This window comes from Leuciscus leuciscus (genome assembly GCF_965113295.1).
Source record: "Leuciscus leuciscus genome assembly, contig: SUPER_11_unloc_9, whole genome shotgun sequence".
Classification (NCBI taxonomy): Eukaryota; Metazoa; Chordata; class Actinopteri; order Cypriniformes; family Leuciscidae; genus Leuciscus; species Leuciscus leuciscus.
This window is the reverse complement of record NW_028118538.1, coordinates 188442-207683: the sequence shown is the minus strand read 5'-3', so window position 1 is coordinate 207683 and position 19242 is coordinate 188442. Positions and strand designations below refer to the sequence as shown.

General features: G+C 36.8%; 1 protein-coding gene across 1 annotated transcript in view; it reads left to right on the top strand.

Annotated features, from left to right (window-relative positions):
- The window catches only part of LOC309510296 (NACHT, LRR and PYD domains-containing protein 12-like), a 143470-nt gene that overhangs the window by 99733 nt on the left and 24495 nt on the right, over window positions 1-19242 (top strand). The window contains exon 9 of the mRNA XM_082191292.1: window positions 16125-16295. Coding sequence (XP_082047418.1) covers window positions 16125-16295 — 171 coding nt within the window. The remainder of the gene's footprint in view (window positions 1-16124; window positions 16296-19242) is intronic.

Genomic DNA, 19242 nt, shown 5'->3' with positions numbered 1-19242 from the left:
ATCATAAATCTAAGAAACATACGAACATTTATTGTATCAGTAATAGGAGCAATATGGCAGCATACTTGTTTTTATTGTTTTTCTGATTTTTTAAAATTTGAATTTATCTATTTTATTATGTGAATAATGACGGGGAGATGTGATTGGGAAACAATACAAGCTGACTCAAACTTGTGTTAAAGCACCTGACACCCAATGTCTTCAACATGAGGATTCATTTAAAATAAACAAGTTTAATGTTACAAATGAATAAGTACTTAAACCATTTATATGGATTTGATCCACGTTAAAAGTTAATTCTTTATTGTTGCAAATTTGACAATGAAACTTGACTACTTAGTTGAGGTTTTCATTAAAGGGTTAGTTCACCCAAAAATGAAAATTATGTAATTAATGACTCACCCTCATGTCGTTCCAAGCCCGTAAGACCTCCGTTCATCTTCGGAACAGTTTTAAGATATTTTAGATTTAGTCCGAGAGCTTTCTGTCCCTCCATTGAAAATGTATGTACGGTATACTGTCCATGTCCAGAAAGGTAATAAAAACATCATCAAAGTAGTCCATTTGACATCAGTGGGTTAGTTAGAAGTTTGACCACACACATGACCAGCGTCGGCCAATAGTGAGCTTACGTGTGACGTATAACACAGAAGCGCTACGTTGTTACACTACGTGAACTAACTCGAGGCCCAGAGAGAAGGAAATTAATAGTGGAATAAAGTCGGGTTTTTTTTTTTTTTTCGCACAAAAAGTATTTTCGATGCTTCAAAAACTTCTAACTAACCCACTGATGTCGCATGGACTACTTTGATGATGTTTTTATTACCTTTCTGGACATGGACAGTATACCGTACATACATTTTCAATGGAGGGACAGAAAGCTCTCGGACTAAATCTAAAATATCTTAAACTGTGTTCCGAAGATGAACGGAGGTCTTACGGGCTTGGAACGACATGAGGGTGAGTCATTAATGACATAATTTTCCTTTTTGGGTGAACTAATCCTTTAACATTTTAAGTATTACATTTTAAACAGACAAACAAAGCCCAACTCTTATAATAGAGGTAAACAACATCAACTGGATAGAGCCAAAGACTGGACTAAAAAGGTAAAGGTCAAAATCTATAAATATGACATCATAATATATATAATAAAGCATGTATAATATGACATAGTAAAGCACAAATGTTATTTAAAAAAAAAGGCTATCATGGTTGAGATATCAGTTGATGGTTGTAAAATTCTTGTCATGGGAATAATTTTTCTTAATTATATGCTAGACAAAGAGAGTGATTTATCACTGATCCAGTTTTATAAAGTAGTTTTCCTGGCAACAACGGACAAAAAATAAAATATTCATATAGCATGTTTATTGGTTATTCACCTGCAAGGGAGGCCAAGAATTCTAGCCCAAGAATGCGGTCTTACATTTAGAGCAAAGCGTGGAGTTAGTTGGCTTAATTTTATGTTGTATATGTCGTGTCTGTTCAGAATCTTGTTCTTTTGCACACTGAGAGTTTGTTATCCTGAGTCCATGTCCCATTTGTCTTTTATTCACACTTAACTCTCTCCAATTGTAATCTGTGACACCATTACCTCAAGGTTCCTGAGTAATTTTGAGACAATGCTATCCATTGGTGACCAAGTGCAGTGTTTTCTTTACTCCATCTACAAATTGTCAATTTTTTCTCAATTTTCTATTGCTTTTTGTTTTCAGTTCATAGTGTTTACCAAGTATGATTTTCATCTCTCTACAGTTTGAGTGATTGTGGAGTCACAGAGAAAGATTCTGCTGCTCTGACTTCAGTTCTGATATCAAACCCCTCACAACTGAGAGAACTGGATCTGAATAATAGAAAACTGCGAGATCCGGGTGTGAAGCTTCTCTCTGTTGTACTGGAGGATCCTGACTGTAAACTGGAGAAACTCTGGTAAGATCATCTACTGTATATCATAGTCAGACATGTTAATGTCTTCTGTAAGACTAAATCATGGTTCTACAAATCTGGCACTGGAGGGCCACTGCCTTACTGAGTTACTTACCTTACTAAACTCTGCAGGACAGCGGCACTTCAAAACCGGATTTGAGGAACCCTGGACTAAATGCTTTGATGTAAATTTTAGGACTACCCCGCAGAAAATAAATTTCTTTCTCCGTATTTTTGTCTTCTTTTCTTTTTTGTATTCTTAATTTAAGATAAATTTAGCACAATAACTTAAAATGTTAAGTCTTGTATACTGAAAAATTGCTTATGTATCTTGATTTAAGAATTTTTAGATATTAGATATTCAGACTACGTCTGGATCGGATTCAGAAGTTCAAGTCCAGCAACACCCCCAAAGCTTCACAGTCCTATACCTCGTCCTGCGTCAACATTTCATCAAGTAACATTAGGCAGTTTTGATTTTACATATGCGTCTGCTTCAGTGGCGGAGCCAGAGGGGGGTCCGGGGTGGCACTGGACACCCCTGACATGCGATTGGCCACCCCGGGTGCCACCCCAAAATTTTATTTGCTACTGGCAGTTGCTGATGCTGATTTAAAAAAAATAAATAAATACGTTCGCCGGCAGCGCGGCGCGCGCGCAGTTTTCAAACGGACGAGCAGAGGACGAGAGATGGTTGCAAGATACCGAACTTCACCGAATAAGAAAACATCATATTTGAAGTAAGTTTTTAAGGTTTAGCATCAGGGTGGTTTGCTCCGAATAGCCTACATTAGGCCTAATACACGCATATACAGTACCTTGCCGTGTGAACGTTACAGTACACAAATGTTCTAGCTAATGTGAGGATAGGAGATCAAAACGCTGGCAAAGAAGAGCAGAAACAAGCGATATCATAATGCGATATAGGACTATGAAGCTTTATGGGTGTAGGGTGTTGATGGACTCGATCTACTGTGTTTTGATCATCATTATGAATCTGATCTAGATGTAGTCTTTGATAAAAATGCGATTTTCTCAGCTTTTTGCTCATGTTGCTTTTTATGAAACTTGCCAACATTCAAGTGTTGATAAAAAAAGACGCACGAAGCTAGAATAAAACATTATTATTTTTTGTTGTTGTTTTTTTTGTTTAAAAGCACAGGGTCTGTTTTTTCTTTTGGTATGTTCAGATATTCATACAACAAAATATTCTGGGGTGCCATGAAATTGTGAAAATTACCAAAAACACCTTTTTTTTTGTATACTGGCGAGAAAGAGTTAAGATAAAAATGTATTGCAACCAGGGCATCTACCAGACACAGGCAGTCAATCACATACCCAATTCAGGAATTTAAGTTGAGATGATTTTGCCAGATTAAAAGGATAGTTCACCCAAAAATGAAAACAAAAAAATTATTAAAAATTAAATAATTATATTTAGAAAGAATTATTATAAATTATTATAAAGAAAGAATTATGTTGTATTAAATCTTCCTAGGATAAGATTTTATATTGATGGGCAATAAAATTGTTTAAAATTTTCAAGGACATGTCTGCTTGATGCCTGCTATATCTCATTTAAAAAAATAAATATTTTTTTGTAAATAAACGCAGCAGTTCATAACAGACACATGCGGTATCTTATCTCCTTGGTGCTTCAGCTTTGTTTTCCGCAAATATTTTGAATGTTCAACACTTATAGACACAGAGTGACCCCACAAGCTTTTCCACTGTGTGTGTGTGTGTGTGTACTGTGTACCCCCGAAAGTAGCAGTGGCCACCCCCTGGCCACCCCATGTATAAAACTCTAGTTCCGCCACTGGTCTGCTTACATACGTGACCCGTTCTGGCAAAATGAGTCGCAATGAGCAAATGTTCATGACTGAGCTACACCTGTTTGACTTTAATAGTCAAAGTCAATTTTGAGAAAAATCGAGTTAAACGTTTTCTGAAGGTTCCAAAACAAAATCATCTACCAACCATACCTTAAAACAGGGGTGGGCAAACTACGGCCCGCGGGCCACATACGGCCCCGTTAGGCTGTTTAATCCGGCCCGTCGAGTATTTAAAAAATTGTCTTAAGATCGCATTCATTTAGCCTTTTTCTTGCAATACTTTGCGTTATATATATATATTGCGTTGCATATATTTGACAATCGGAATATCAGATATTTCATGCCATAGCTAACAAATGTAAAAAAGGAAAAATGACATAAAAGCAGATCATCATTCATTCAGCGCTGTTGTGGCTGCGGTGTGTCACGTAACAAGCAATGACGCGTCACCATGGAAACCAAACAGACAGCGACTTAAGCGCATAGACTTGTTGCACGTTAATGTTTTTTCCTTTTTTGGAAACTCACAGAGAAAAAAAAGTTTGGTAACCGCTTGCACACCTGTTTAGTTTTTCCTTTGATTTGTCTGCTATTTAGTTTCTTTGCTCCTCTGGATTTGTGGATGTATCCTGACTGATTCCGTTTACCGACCTTTATCGCCCGGCTTTCGACCCCTGTCTGCCATGTACAGAACCCGGTTTTGTTCATGAAATGTTCTGATCTGCCTTTGCTTTTTATGTTTTATTTTAGTATACTTAAAAATAAATTTGTATATTCGTTTATTTCGTTTTTTCCACAAATGTATGACTTTTGGAAGTGTAAATTGATTGCCATATGCAGTTTTAATAAAGTTGAATTAATTTCTGTCATTTTTACTCTTCTAAGTGTACACTTGCAGGTGTTTTGTTTCTAATTTACTGTTAGGCCCATTAAATAATAATAAGGATAAACAATATTTAAAAAGTATAGGCTATAATTATCTAACATCTAACTAATAAAAAATTAACCTCAAAACATAACATGCTAAATGGGGGATATCTAGCATAAAAAATGTATTGTCAGAATGTCGTCTCTCAGTTGTTGAATTTCGCGCAGACGTTTCCACAACGTAAATGTGTTTGCTCAGCCCGATCTTATGAAAGTGCGAATACCATGAATTGTATTTGTAGTAGCCTACTTATGATACGCAGTTTTCGCGTGCATATGATACGCACTTTATGGTGTTTAATAGGCACGCACTCCACACCCCTAATCCTAACCAAGGGGTTTACAGTGCGTAGCATATGCACTCAAAAAACATTCTTGGCGTATAAATGGCACGAGAAATAAAATTTGTGGTATAGATACGCACTTTCATGAGATTGTGTTTCATAATCTGCTACTGGGCCGGCCCTCTGTCAAATTTTAAAACCCAGTGTGGCCCTTGAGCCAAAAAGTTTGCCCACCCCTGCCTTAAAATCTCTGGTAATAACACCACATTTTTTATTTTTCCCCCATGGTACCACAATTGTTTGATTAACATTAATGAAAAAGACTATATATTCAGACCTACTGTACTGCATGGGTCTAATATAATGTTACACATCAGATGTTTTTCCCCAACAGTTACCAAACGTTCACTTAAGACATAGCAGATTGTGTTTGCTTGAATACTCGCCAAGACAGATATTTTGAAACACTGTAATTCTGTGTAGGTATAAGAGTTTATCGGGATCACGCGCTGTCTGAGGCGTCTTTGAGGCACGCTTCGGATGTGTCAGTCAGTGTGGGTAAAATCATTTTGTTTAAATCAGTATGAGTTTGAAAATCACATTTCATTGGTTCTAGAGGTGGGAATTGGCAAAAATTTGACAATCCGATAGTATTGTGATATTTGGGCCACGATTCAATATTATTGCGATTCTTAACATATTGCGATACAGCAAGTATTGCGTTTCGATTCTGCGATATATTGCGATTCATGTCCCCCATATTATTCAAAGGCATTACAAAAAATTAGGATAATAAGACTGCTCAACTCACTTCAAATGTCACATTAAATCTGTGAACATCTTCTACACATTTACTGAAGTGCAACTTAGGAGGGAAGTGCAAAAACTTTGTCCTTGAACATTCAGGACACAGGACCTTATTACAGAACGTAATTATATGAACACGTCACCACCGCATTAGCACCAAAAACATGGATATTTTATTTTAGAGAATAATTAGACAACCTATTCGATATTCTATAATTCATTAATTAAATAAACTAATCGAATATTCAAAAATCGTGACTCATCCCTGCATGTAATCTCTTGTTTTTTCCCCTCAAATCTTCAGTCACGTCTCGATTTTCTAAGGGGATTATAAACGTTTCTTCCTTGGTTCGCTTTTAATTAGGCCTATTATATTCAGATTCTTTACTGTGGTAAAGTAGAAAAACGTTGTTGGACAGTTAGCCTACATTTTTACTTGCACGTCAGATTCATTTTAACACAGTTTTGGCTTGTTATTAGACATGCAAGGCGCGTCAAGTTTATTTGTAAAGCGCGTTTCACACGCGCGGGTGATTTTTAGTCTCGCTCTCTCTGGCAGCGCAATTTCAAACATAGCTTAAATGTCTTGCCCTTCCCAGCGGGCACCTTGATGTCAAAATGACGTCACGAAATAGGTCAAAAATGAAAGTCATATTGACGTCAAAGTGTCGATGTCAATTTGATGTCAAGATTTTGACCTCTGCTGATGTCATTTTGCCAAACAAAAAGGTGAAATGCATGGCCGTACACTTATTACCAGCTTCACTTAAAACTAACCAGATTTACTTTATTTAATTTCCGGTTTAAAGAAATCATATTTTGTATTTTAAAGACACCATGATGCTGGTTAGCGTTTGCTTTAGTTGGGCTCTTGACGCTTGACTTTTTAATATAAAAATGTCTCTGGCTGCTATAATTGTGTGTTTATAAAGCACAATTGTTGTAGCAAAAAAAGCCATGAGAAAATGAGATCAGGTGATGTTGGCTGTTTATTGATGATGATGACGATATCATCATGTAATTGCCTGAATCCCTGATATTATTCTGGGTCTAATGTTTTGATCATGTTGGACTTGTGGTTTTAATATTGTTTTATAATAGAAGCCATTTAATTTTACAGCATGAGAGTAATGTTGTTTATCAAACAATGTAAAGGATTTTAAAAGCATTTAAAGGTCCCATTCCATGGATTATTTTTATTATTTTATAATGTTTCCAGGGGTGCCCTTATAATGTTAGTATGTTTTTTAGATCAAAAATTGTTATAATTTAGAAATAAAAGGTATATTTCCTAGCCTGATTTCATTCCCTGTTTTGAACACTCTGTTTGAAGGGGCGTGTCTGCTGTGAGACTTCAGTGTAAACGCCCTCTGCTGTGATTGGCTGACATGCTTGCATATGAAATATCTGGCATTACATGTGAAACTATCTGGAAAACTTTTACTATTACAGCTATTATACGTTTTTACTATTACAGCTATCTGGATTAACGAATCGTGAGAAGTTTTTTAAGTATTTAGATCTATTACCATTACATAAAAGGTTGCAGTGATGAGCATTGAGCAGATGACAGCCTGTTGATCGCGTGAAAGATCTTATCATTGCAACGCAGTTTCTGCACTCTCACTAATGATTTCACCAATGCTAACATGAGGTATATAAATACAGTAAGAGCTTCGTTGTGCAGTGTAACAGCGTCATTGATTTCATAACGAGTTTTGGCAAGTGTCAGGTAAACTCGCGCTGTGTGATTGACAGCTTGGGCGATTGGAAAGGGATTGTTCTTTGATCGCTTTCTGTATATTAATCACAGTTTAAGTAAGATTATTTTCATCCTACTAAGAGAAACGATGTGAAGAGTGATCGCTACTTCCATATTAAATCACTACTTACCGCTTGCTGGAATATAGTTGAAATTGCCCCCTTCGTCAGTATGAAACGCTGAGAGAAGCCTGCTTGATATTATCCCAGGTTAGAAAAACAGTCCGTGGTGAAAAGGACAGAGCAAACTAACAACTTCGAATTAAACTTTTGCGGTATCCGATTATAGATAAACATCAACCACGTCTGTTGACATTTCGCCATCAATACGCCTGTGTTCCTGTGGGCGGAGGTTACGGTTTTAGTGACATCATTAAAGAAGGAAGTAGAGGGGTGTAGTCCAATCGAGCCGTTTTTTGTAGTCAACTTCTGTTAAATAAAATATCTCGCTTGGCATTGAACTTTGAGCTTTATAATTTTACAGATATTATTTATACTCTAACAACAACATTACACACTAACTAAAGTTTGAAACATGGGATCACATAGAACGGGACCTTTAAAGCATTAAACTTTTTCCTCTACATTATTACTTAGCCATCAGTGTATGACTCTCAACAATGGTGACAGTCAATGAAATGCTTCATGCTGCAGTGCATGCTGGGTACCACCAATCAAAACTCACCCTTATCTCCCAGCATGCATTGCGGCTTTAACAAATTATGCAGCTGGATTTTTTATAGCTTGTTTTATGCTCAGAGTTGATCTGATTATCTGGATATTTTGTTTGAATGTCACCATTGTTGAGATTCAGATGCTGTTTCTTGATGTCTGTGTGCGTCTAAGTAATGCCATAGATGAAAGGTTTTTGTGCACTAAATAGTTTTTTAAAACCAAGTATATTATTTGATAAACAACACTGCTAGACATGACTTCTTTTGCCATTAATGATTATGAATAAAACAGTTTTAAAATCACAAGTCCTATATAATCATAGCATTAGACATTGAATAAGATCAGGGATTCAGGCAATTACATGATGATATTGTCGTCATCATCAATAAACAGCCAACATCACCTGATCTCATTTTCTCATGGCTTTTTTTGCTACAACAATTGTGCTTTATAAACACACAATTATAGCAGCCAGAGAAATTTTTACATTAAAGGTCCCATATTATGCAACATTCACTTTTGCAAGCTGTTTGGACATAAATGTGTGTTGGCAGTGTGTGTACAGAACCACCCAATAGTGATAAAAATCCACTCACTCCTTTTTTATTAATCCCCATAAATCATCAGCAGTGTCTCCCAACGACCTGTTTTCAGAATGCTGTTTTAGTGACGTCACTAAGCACAGGCCCCGCCCACGAGTGTTGACAGACACTGCCGTTTGAACATAGACCCGCCCTGATGGAGTTCACAGCTGCTGCACTGACGAGAATGTCTCCCAAGCGTTGTAAGTGTTGTGTGGCTGGATGTATTAATCCACATAGCTCTCTCTCTATTTACTCCCGAAATCTGAGGCAGCCGCTGAAGACGAGGTGGAATTATTTTGTTTTTTAAAGAAAAAGCTCCCTCAACTCTACTGAAATTTGTTTATGTACTTGCGCACTTCTTATAACTTACTGTGTTTACTCAGCTCTTACGGTGATTTTCTGAAGTAAAACTGACGCTTCATCTTTTGTGTTATGTACAATAAACTTTATTAAACTCATCAGTATATGTTTGATCATCATTCGGACCTGGTCCGAAACAGCAGACTTGTAGGCTATTAATAGTGGATACATACAAGCAGATGACAAATACGTTATAACCGTAATACCTGTTCCATCTCTATACAGCACTCTGACTCTGTAGGCATTATTGTCCGACTCCGGGTCGAAATGAACACCGTTACTGAGAGTTTCTGATATTATTATCATCATTCCGTGAGATGAAATTGTCCTGAGACTGAGCGCGAGCTCATGAAGCTCCGCCCCCTGTGTTGTGCAGCAGCAGCTTATTTGCATTTAAAGGGCACACACTAAAACAGCGTGTTTTTCTGAGCCCCAAAAAATGACAATTTAAACATGCTGTAAAAAATGATCTGTTGGGTATTTTGAGCTAAAACTTCACATACACACTCTGGGGACATCAGAGACTTATTTTACATCTTGTCAAAAGGGGCATAATAGGGGACCTTTAAAAAGTCAAGCGTCAAGAGCCCAACTAAAGCAAACGCTAACCACCATCATGGTGACTTTAAAATGCAAAATATGATTTCATTAAACCGGAAATTAAATAAAGTAAATCTGGTTAGTTTTAAGTGAAGCGTGTAATAAGTGTACGGCCATGCATTTCACCTTTTTGTTTGGCAAAATGACATCAGCAGAGGTCAAAATCTTGACATCAAATTGACATCGACACTTTGACGTCAATATGACTTTCATTTTTGACCTATTTCGTGACGTCATTTTGACATCAATGTTGATGTCATATTGATGTTAAATTGACGTCAAGGTGCCCGCTGGGTTGTGGAAGATTAAATTCGCTTTTCATACCTTATACAACAAGTAGCCTAGAAAACATGAAGATATCAGAAAATAGATTGATGGTCTCTGACTCTTTCCTCCTCGTGTCCCACATCCCTCTCAAAGCGCAGAACTGTAGGCTTCATGTGGAATCACGCGTCTTTGTGTGGAAGTAGGCTATTAAACGAAAGTTTTTTGTTGTTTTTTTAATAGATTTAACTTTATATTATTTAAGTTTCCAATATTTACTGATATTTATTTCAATGCTTTACAGGCTTTGTGTTGCTTCTTTGACGGAATTGCTCAAATTAACACTTTTTTGCTCGAATAAACCATAGACTGTAAAAAATATGGACAAAGCGTCTGTGATGTCACCCATAGACTTTCTGAAGAACGGGTTTGGAGCCGTTTATGGGGGTATGGGCGGCGCCATCTTGGAAAATCTCGGGAAATCCTAACCCCGCCCACCTTCTGGCCAATCCATATATGGGTAAAAGGGCGGGCTTTGTGTGAGACTGGAACGATGTCATTTCCGCGTGAAGAAAGCAACATAAACAACAATGGATGACATACAGCAGATCTTGTTCTTGCTTCCCGGCGTGTTTGTCACAAGAAGCCAAGCGCCGACATTAGGCGTTTCTCGATAGCAAGTACACAAAGTTCGGATTGCCAAGTTAATTGCCAAGTCCGACTCAGGAGAATGACTCCCGAGGACGCGAGTCCGGTTTATGGGATCAAATTCCCGCCAAATATATAGCGGTCACGTATAAAAAAATAATAAGCGTGAATCAAAATTTTTAAAACACATGTAAAAATATATTGCACAAACTGAAAAAAAAGAATGCAAAATGATCAGAATAGCAAACAACGTGGTCATGGATCAAAATATAATAAGCGTGAATCAAGAAATAACAAGCATGAATAAAAACTTTAAACACATTAAAAGTTATTTTGCAGAAAACTTAAACTTATGGTCATGCTTTCTTAAAAAGTATGTTTTCCTTGGTTTTATTACTGTGTACTTTGTGCTTTCTTGCATTTTCTGCTCATATTTTACTCTTTTGTACGCTTGTGCTGTTTTTCTCTTCGCTCTTCTTTCTATGTTCTGCGCTTGCTTTCCCAAATGTTGCAGTTCGAGTCATAGACGTTGGAACAGGGGGGGCGGGGGGGTCGGCCGCCCCCCCCCCCCCCCCCCCACCACCACCCCTTTTCCCCACCCCTCTAGGGGTCAGCCAGCTGTTTTTTTCGTTGTTTTTGGTTTCCATTTTATATATACAGAATCTGAATTAAATGTGTTTGATTTAAGCCTACATTTCAACATTTTGTGTCATAAAATTTCTTGTTTTTAAGCCTTTCGCACGTACGGTCACACCGTTGTGATCAGTCTAGGCTGGTCCCTGGAGCGTTTCACACCGGTGTGATCAGAACGGTCAGTGCATCACATGATCAACTGCTAAATTCAAATGTTGAATTTAGCCAGAGACAGGCGCGCTCAGAGCTGTCATATATCACAACTTTTCAGTGTTTTCAACCACATACTGTTTATTTTAGGTTTCAGACATATAAATTCACATAGCCTAAGTAGGCTACTAAAAAAACAATACATTTAGAATTTGTAAAATACACACTGATGTCTATAGACATCAGTGTGTATTTTACAAATTCTAAATGTATTGTTTTCGGAGGTAATAATAATCCTTTCCATTATAATTCGACACGTTTTATTCATATCAGATACACATTGTGTAAGTAACTTTAATGTTTACTCTATTCTTCTCCCAGTTCACCAGCCACTTACTTTTATGTATTTTGGGAGAAGTGGATGAATGTGAAATTTACACGTGTTGTAAATCCAACAGATCCGATTCTCTGAACTGCGTCTGCGGCACAAATTAACACGGCGGCGCCCATCGCGCATACAGCTCAACTAACGCGATCGTTATAAAGGTGTTTAAACAACAATACACTTCCACTTGCATATATTTGACAATCGGAATATCAGATATTTCATGCCATAGCTAACACATTTGTGAATATTCTGAATAAAAAAGGAAAAATGACATAAAAGCAGATCATCATTCATTCAGCGCTGTTGACTTTAGAGCGCTCCGTGGATAGACTGAAGGAGTGGTCCGTGGAGCTCGCTGAACTCCAGACACACATGGCCACGTTTTCTGCGCGTTTATGACCCTGCTCTGCGTAAATGCATTGCCTCTTTTAACGCGTTTTGACATAGATTTCATTGAAGGTAAATTGGAGCGGCCACACTGAGCTGTGCGTAACGCCCACAGACTTGAAGTGAACGAGACAGAGGCTGTCCGGTAGCCTACTGTCTGAAATGGTTAACTCTGTGGGGATGCATGTGCAAAACAGGTTTAACTAATCATAAAGTCAATCAGGATACATAACACAGGCTACTAGGCCTACACTAACACCCCCCCCCCCCCCCCCCCCCCCAAGAATCCCACCCCCCCTCTCACAATATAGTTCCCACGTCCCTGGTTCGAGTTTCATGTAAATTAGGGCAGGCTTAAGTGTCACCATTGGTCCACTAGTTCTAGATTGACAGCTACTCCTCTAGCCAATCAATCGAAGAGGGGAGTTGACGTCACACCAATGCGACTCGTGGCTACTGATGCTTATGTAGGAGTACAAGCTGTTTTTGTTTGTACAATTTCTTCAATGCCATTATAATATACTAAAATGTTATTTTTCTAATACTTTTATATACTGTTCAATTTCTTATTTGTGCTTTGTTATGTGCATTAATTAAATTAATTATTTTCGCTTGGCATACCAGCGTGATTACGTCACCGCACACTTCAGTGGGTGGTGCGTGCCCGTGATGCACTTCATTCTGAGTAAATATAACAACAAAGAAGCACTGCTGCGCTCTCTTTTATTTCATTTTTCTTTAATCCTTACTCTTTTTCAGGAGTGCTGCACTTACTTATACAGGGGAAGACGGCAGTTCAATTTAACTTTACAAAGACTTTCAAGCAGTAAAGCTATCTGAACTCTGGACAAAAATAATTAAATTCATATTTTTTGAGATACATGAGAATGTTAATGTGCACACTGGTAATTGGTGTTAAACAATATTACTTGGCTCATGATGTCAATATGCTAAGGCTGCTGTAAGTAAAACATCCTGCAGTTATGAAACGCTGATTGTCACACATGTCTTTGTCCTCAGTAAGACGAATCATTTGATGTAAATTTTAGGACTAAAATTAGCTTGTAAAATTTTCTGTAAACACTGAATCTCAGCACAGAAATCACAGGTGTACACAAATGTCTAATCTCATGATCTGGTATTAGTGTTCATTTTTACATTTAAAAAAAAATCCTTTAAATTTGATCAATATTTCATTATATTCAATAATTTTAGTCTGTTTCACTCTGACTACAATGACATTCCTGTTCCCCATGTTATTCAACAGTGTTTTCCCCAATGATGTTCCTGTATAATAATTCAGTGGTTCTCAGCCCTGATCCTGGAGTTTCACCAGCACTGCACAGTTTAGATGTCTCTCTAATCAAACACAGCTGACTCAACTCATCAGCTCGTTAGTAAAGACTCCAAGATCTCAGGTGGGTTTGTCAGAGAAGAGAGACATCCAAAATGCTCCCCTTGTAAATTTGAGATTATTTTGAGCAAACTCTATTTTTTCGGGCTCAAGAAGGTGGATTGGTTTTGAACGGGTTCGATCACCATGGTAACTTGCGCTGGAGGATGACCTTGAATAAAATGAATGTATTCTGTGTTAGAGATCGCAAACCAAAACTGGACCAATCAGCTGTGAGTAAAGTGACATGTATCTGATGCAATAAAGCCACTCCCCCTGTATCTCTCACTCCAAATTAAAGCAGTTTAGAGTGAAATAATTTTATGTTTATATTAAATGAATTGTAATTATTTATAATTCATATAGTATATTCATATAATTGAAGAGTTCAGATGCAAAAGCCTCTAAGTGCCATCTGAAATTTTCTTCTAGAATGATCATTTTTATCAAGCTTGTATATTTAAGTTCAGTAATTTCACTTAAATGACAATTAATAGGTAATTTTCATTGCCATTTAAGTGAAATTACTGAACTTAAATATACGAGCTTGATAAAAATGATCATTCTAGAAGAAAATTTCAGATGGCACTTAGAGGCTTTTGCATCTGAACTCTTCAATTATTCTCTTAATTTAAAATTAACCTTAAAAGGGGCGATGTATCCTGAGATAAGCAGGGAAAGTGTTGGTTTAATTTCTCAGTTTTCATGTTGAAAGGGTGTTTGTTGTGAATATTTAGATCTGGTGACTTCATTCATAGATTCTCTGTTTAGCTCATGGACAGCATTTAAAAACAACATGATCTCCTGTAGTGGGAAATCTACTCGCCTTCAGTGATACATTTCACATATTTACAATATTTGAGGAGACTTGCATGTTTGAAGAGTTGTTGTTAAGTGTTAGTTTATTATGTTTATGTTGAAATTTTATGGATTTAATTTTTCCATTTTCCATAATCTGCCTGTAAATGTTTGTATCTCCCAGGATACGTTTCCCCTTTGGGAGTTTAAATTAATTGGAAAAAAAGAATGCTTGTTTGGCAATGCATGTTACAAGATTTTAATACGAATTTTAAAACATTTATTCTCTCATAACTTTAACTAAACATTCTTTGTAAAATTCGGTTGAACAATAAGTAAATGCCTATTTATGAATATATTAGCCTACTACTGTATCAAATTTAAAATGCAAATTTCTAGGGCCTATAAATTATCAATATGACCAAAACTTTGCTGAGAAACATCGTGTACACAATCTTCTTCATACCTTCTGTCCTCTGATTAATTTTTTTAATTTTTTTTAATTTTAAGTAAGGTCCTTTTGCTCAGAAAATCTTTAATTATGTTTATAAAGTAAATGTAAGAAATATTTACTAGACTGAAGCAACTGGGGTTTATTGATTATTAATACACCATTTTTTAATGTCAAAAATTGCATATACTGTATGATCCAGAAAAGCTGTTTGTGTGTGTGTGTGTGTGTGTGTGTGTGTGTGTGTGTGTGTGTGTGTGTGTGTGTGTGTGTGTGTGTGTGTGTGTGTGTGTGTAATCTGATACTCAACAAAAAACAGATACAAACTTGTATATGCATGCATATGTGTTTTTTTTTTGTTGAGTATCATATTTATACATCGCTTTTATGGCTCATATGCAATTCAGTGCAAATCAATGATAATTAAGAGATGGAAAATGTTCCCCAAAAGCCTATTGCGTCATATTTGACATTTATATTAACATGAAAAAATGTCAGAAGAATTCATTTTTTTAACATTAACAAATGGTGGATTAATAATCAATAAACCCAGTTGCTTCAGTCCAGTGAATGTTTCTTACATTAATTTATAATAATCATGAATCATTTCTCAGCAAAAAATACTTTATTTTATTTTTATTTTATTTTTTGTATAAACTATCAATCAGAGGACAGAAGGCATGAAGTAGATTGTGTGCAAGAGCAAAACAGAGAGGCAGAAGGTAGCATTAGGAAGACAGAAGCAATCACTGCATATCCAGTAAAACCTCATGGTATGTTCACTGTCAGCAACAGTGTTGTCATAATTATCAGTTTAGGTTTGACCATATTGATTTCACTTTATTTTAATGGTCCTTTGAACACATTCTGTTGACTATCAGTACAGTTGCACATGTCTACTAACTCCCATTGGAGTGTTAATAGATTTATTAGTAGACTAGTAGGGTTAGAATAAGTTGGCATGTAGTTACAATGTTACTTATAGTCAGTAGTTAACCTACCATACTCTTGTGTGCTTTCATCTTCACGATGAGTCTGTCACAGAGAAGAGGTGTAGTTGTGTTTGAGCTCATTTAGAACTGTTGGATTTATGAAGCACATGTGTTGAGAGCTTTTTGAATTTCTTAATTTTTTTATGACTGATAAATCTCCAATTGAAATTTAGACATATGTATAGTCTGTGTAGAATTGTGGCTTGTACGTGTTGATCTGAACTGAGAGAGTGAAGAGTGTGTCATTGTTCTCTACAGGTTGAGTGATTGTGGAGTCACAGATGAAGGTTGTTCTGCTCTGGCTTCAGCTCTGAGATCAAACCCCTCACACCTGAGATATCTGGATCTGTGGGGGAATAAACTAGGAGATTCAGTTCATCTGCTCTCTGCTGTACTGGAGGATCCTCACTGTAAACTGGACACACTGAGGTAAGATTGTCTCTCTGATTGTCACACATGTCTTTGTCCTCAGTAAGACGAATCATTTGATGTACATTTTAGGACTAAAATTAGCTTGTTCTGTAAACACTAAATCTCAGCACAGAAATCACAGGTGTACACAAATGTCTAATCTCATGATCTGGTATTAGTGTTCATTTTTACATTCTTTTTAAAATATATCCTTTAAATGTAGTCAGTATTTCATTATATTCATTATGTTCAATAATTTTAGTCTGTTTCACTCTGACTACAATGACAACTCTTTTCCCCCACGTTTACTCAACAGTGTTTTCCCTAATGATGTTTCTGTGCAATAATAGTGTTTCCCAACCCTGATCCTATAGTTCCCCCGGCACTGCACAGTCCTTAATCGTTGAAGTTTCTGCTTTGAACGGTTCTTTCCGTGGCTACAAAAATACAATTATTCAAAGTAGCTTTTCAAAAACTACTAATGTACTAATATGAAAGATAATAAGCAAAAGAAATGTAATAACTTCATGCTGATCTTCATTATCTTATATGCAGGGAAAACACCTGAACTTCTGCGGAGCAGTAATGAATAAAGTAACATGGTCAGCGCCGCGCTGGTGAGATTAGTTTGCTCTGTCCATTCGGTTTCGCTAGCAAACACGTCCTCCCTGCGATGTCGAGTCAGTCACACAGCTCGGTCCATTGAGCCGCACCGATGATGTCAGCACGGCACGAGCTCTGTAACACCGCTCCGTTTCGTCCCACTGTTGGTGTGTTTGGCTTCCCATACAACTCGTTACAACTAACCGACATTGCTTAAAAGAGTTTGTGAGACGCGCCAAATTAAACAGAAGTGCGGACACACAACTTCCTTTTCAAGGGAAATTAGCCATCATCAACTACCGAAATCTCTTCTTATTTCAGTAATGCGTATGAATGAATTTCACCAAGGTTGATCAATGTTTTTTGTTTCACTAGTGTTGAGGCTTTTCAATAATTGTTGCCTAACGGCCCTTCATACTGGAGATCTCATATTTGTCTCCTCTAAAGTTTAGAAGAAATCTCAGCAACATCACACACTGTGCTCAGATTTCTCTCCGTAGAAACTCGGGATCGCTCACATTTGTCTATTTTGAAGTTTAGAAGTGATCTCAACATCATCACACACTGTGCTCAGAGTTTTTCCCTAAACTAAAGACCCTGGTGGTCTCATATTTGTCTCCTCCAAAGTTTCAGACAAGAATGAACATTGATCTAGTTTATTTGTACAGTATGGTGCACTGGCAGAATAGTTTTGTATAATTAGTGTAGAAATATGTGAAATGCTTATAAATCATTAAATGTTTAAGTTTTATAGGCCCCATTATTACACATTTTTCAAGTGTCCAGACAAATATTGTTATCCATTTAATATGAAGAGACAATTTTATTAGTCTTTTTCATTATAAAATATATAATAAGTAAGTAAGTAAAATGTATTTATACAGCGCCTTTCACAGACTAGGTCACAAAGCGCTTTACAATAGACAATAAAACATAATAAAGAACAAAATAAAATAAAATAAAATAAAATAAAACAGATACAATTTTCAGTATATAAACAGTAGATTACCCAAAAGCTAACCTGAACAAATGAGTCTTCACTTGTCCCCTAAAACTGTCCACATTCTCAGCAAACCTAAAACTGGTTGGCAAAGCATTCCATAGTCTGGGTGCCATAGCGGCGAAGGCTCTATCCCCACCTGTCTTTAAACGAGTGCGTAGCGTAGATAGCAGATTATTAGACCTGAGAGACCGGAGAGGGGTATGAAGATGAATTATGTCAGCAAGATAAGCAGGGGCCTGACCATGTAAAGCCCTATAGGTTATGATTAAAATTTTGAATTGGATCCTGTAAATTACAGGAAGCCAGTGAAGGGAGCAAAGTATCGGGGTGATATGGGTGCGCCTATTTGATCTAGTGAGTAACCTAGCAGCAGAATTTGGAATAGATTGCAGTCGATGAAGAACAGATTTGTTAAGTGAGGAGAAAAGTGAGTTACAAGTATACGTATACTGTACGCTGTGAATGCTCTGCAGACCCAAGCCATTTAAGAGAATGAGTTTTGTGGACTCGCAAATTAATATTAACATGGTATGTTCTCATTAATAGTCTTCCAGCATCATAAGTCTCAGTAGGCAGATTTTGTAATCTATTAAATTTCTTTTAATTGGTTACTTTTCTTTTTATAATAAACAAAAATATAAAAGGCGAATACAACTTAATCATTTAAGTATAAAATACAATAGTCATGTTTTGAAACAAAGGTGTAGTAAGCTCTGGGCTTCTTCTCTTCTGCTTGGGGTTTCTTGTCCTCAGCTCTGGGCTTCTAGGCGTCGGGGGCACTGGCGTATCAGTATCCCAAGAGGCAGTCCGTTCATCAGTCTTTTATACTCCTTGTTTACAACTGGCATTTGGTTGACACTCCTCCAAAGTTTCCCAGATCCTTCTCCAGTCAGGTGCAAGCGGTCCACCTCTTCATGTCCTTGAACTACAGTAAACTCAGCTAAGATGGCTGAGTTCATTTAAACATTTAAAGAGTCTAGCGCACACACATAATCGCAATTTTCTGCTCCTCTTAACAGAGGTTGGCACAGTCACATATACATACATAACCAATTACTGTACATCTATGCCAAAACAATATAAGCCATCTTTTACAAACAAAATAAATAACAACATTGAATGCAATGCATTACACTGGCTAAATATGTGTAACAAAAAGGCATCTATAATAAATAAGGAGGCAGGTAATTGCATTTTCTTGATATTATACAACACCCCCTTCATGCAATTATCCTGACTCTTTATCCTTCCTTCTCATAATTGTAGCACAGACTTTGTTCACTTCATCAAACTTTACCAATAACATAGACATTTGTCCATCATTCTTAAATAGATTGGTTTGTTACAGTTCATGCAATA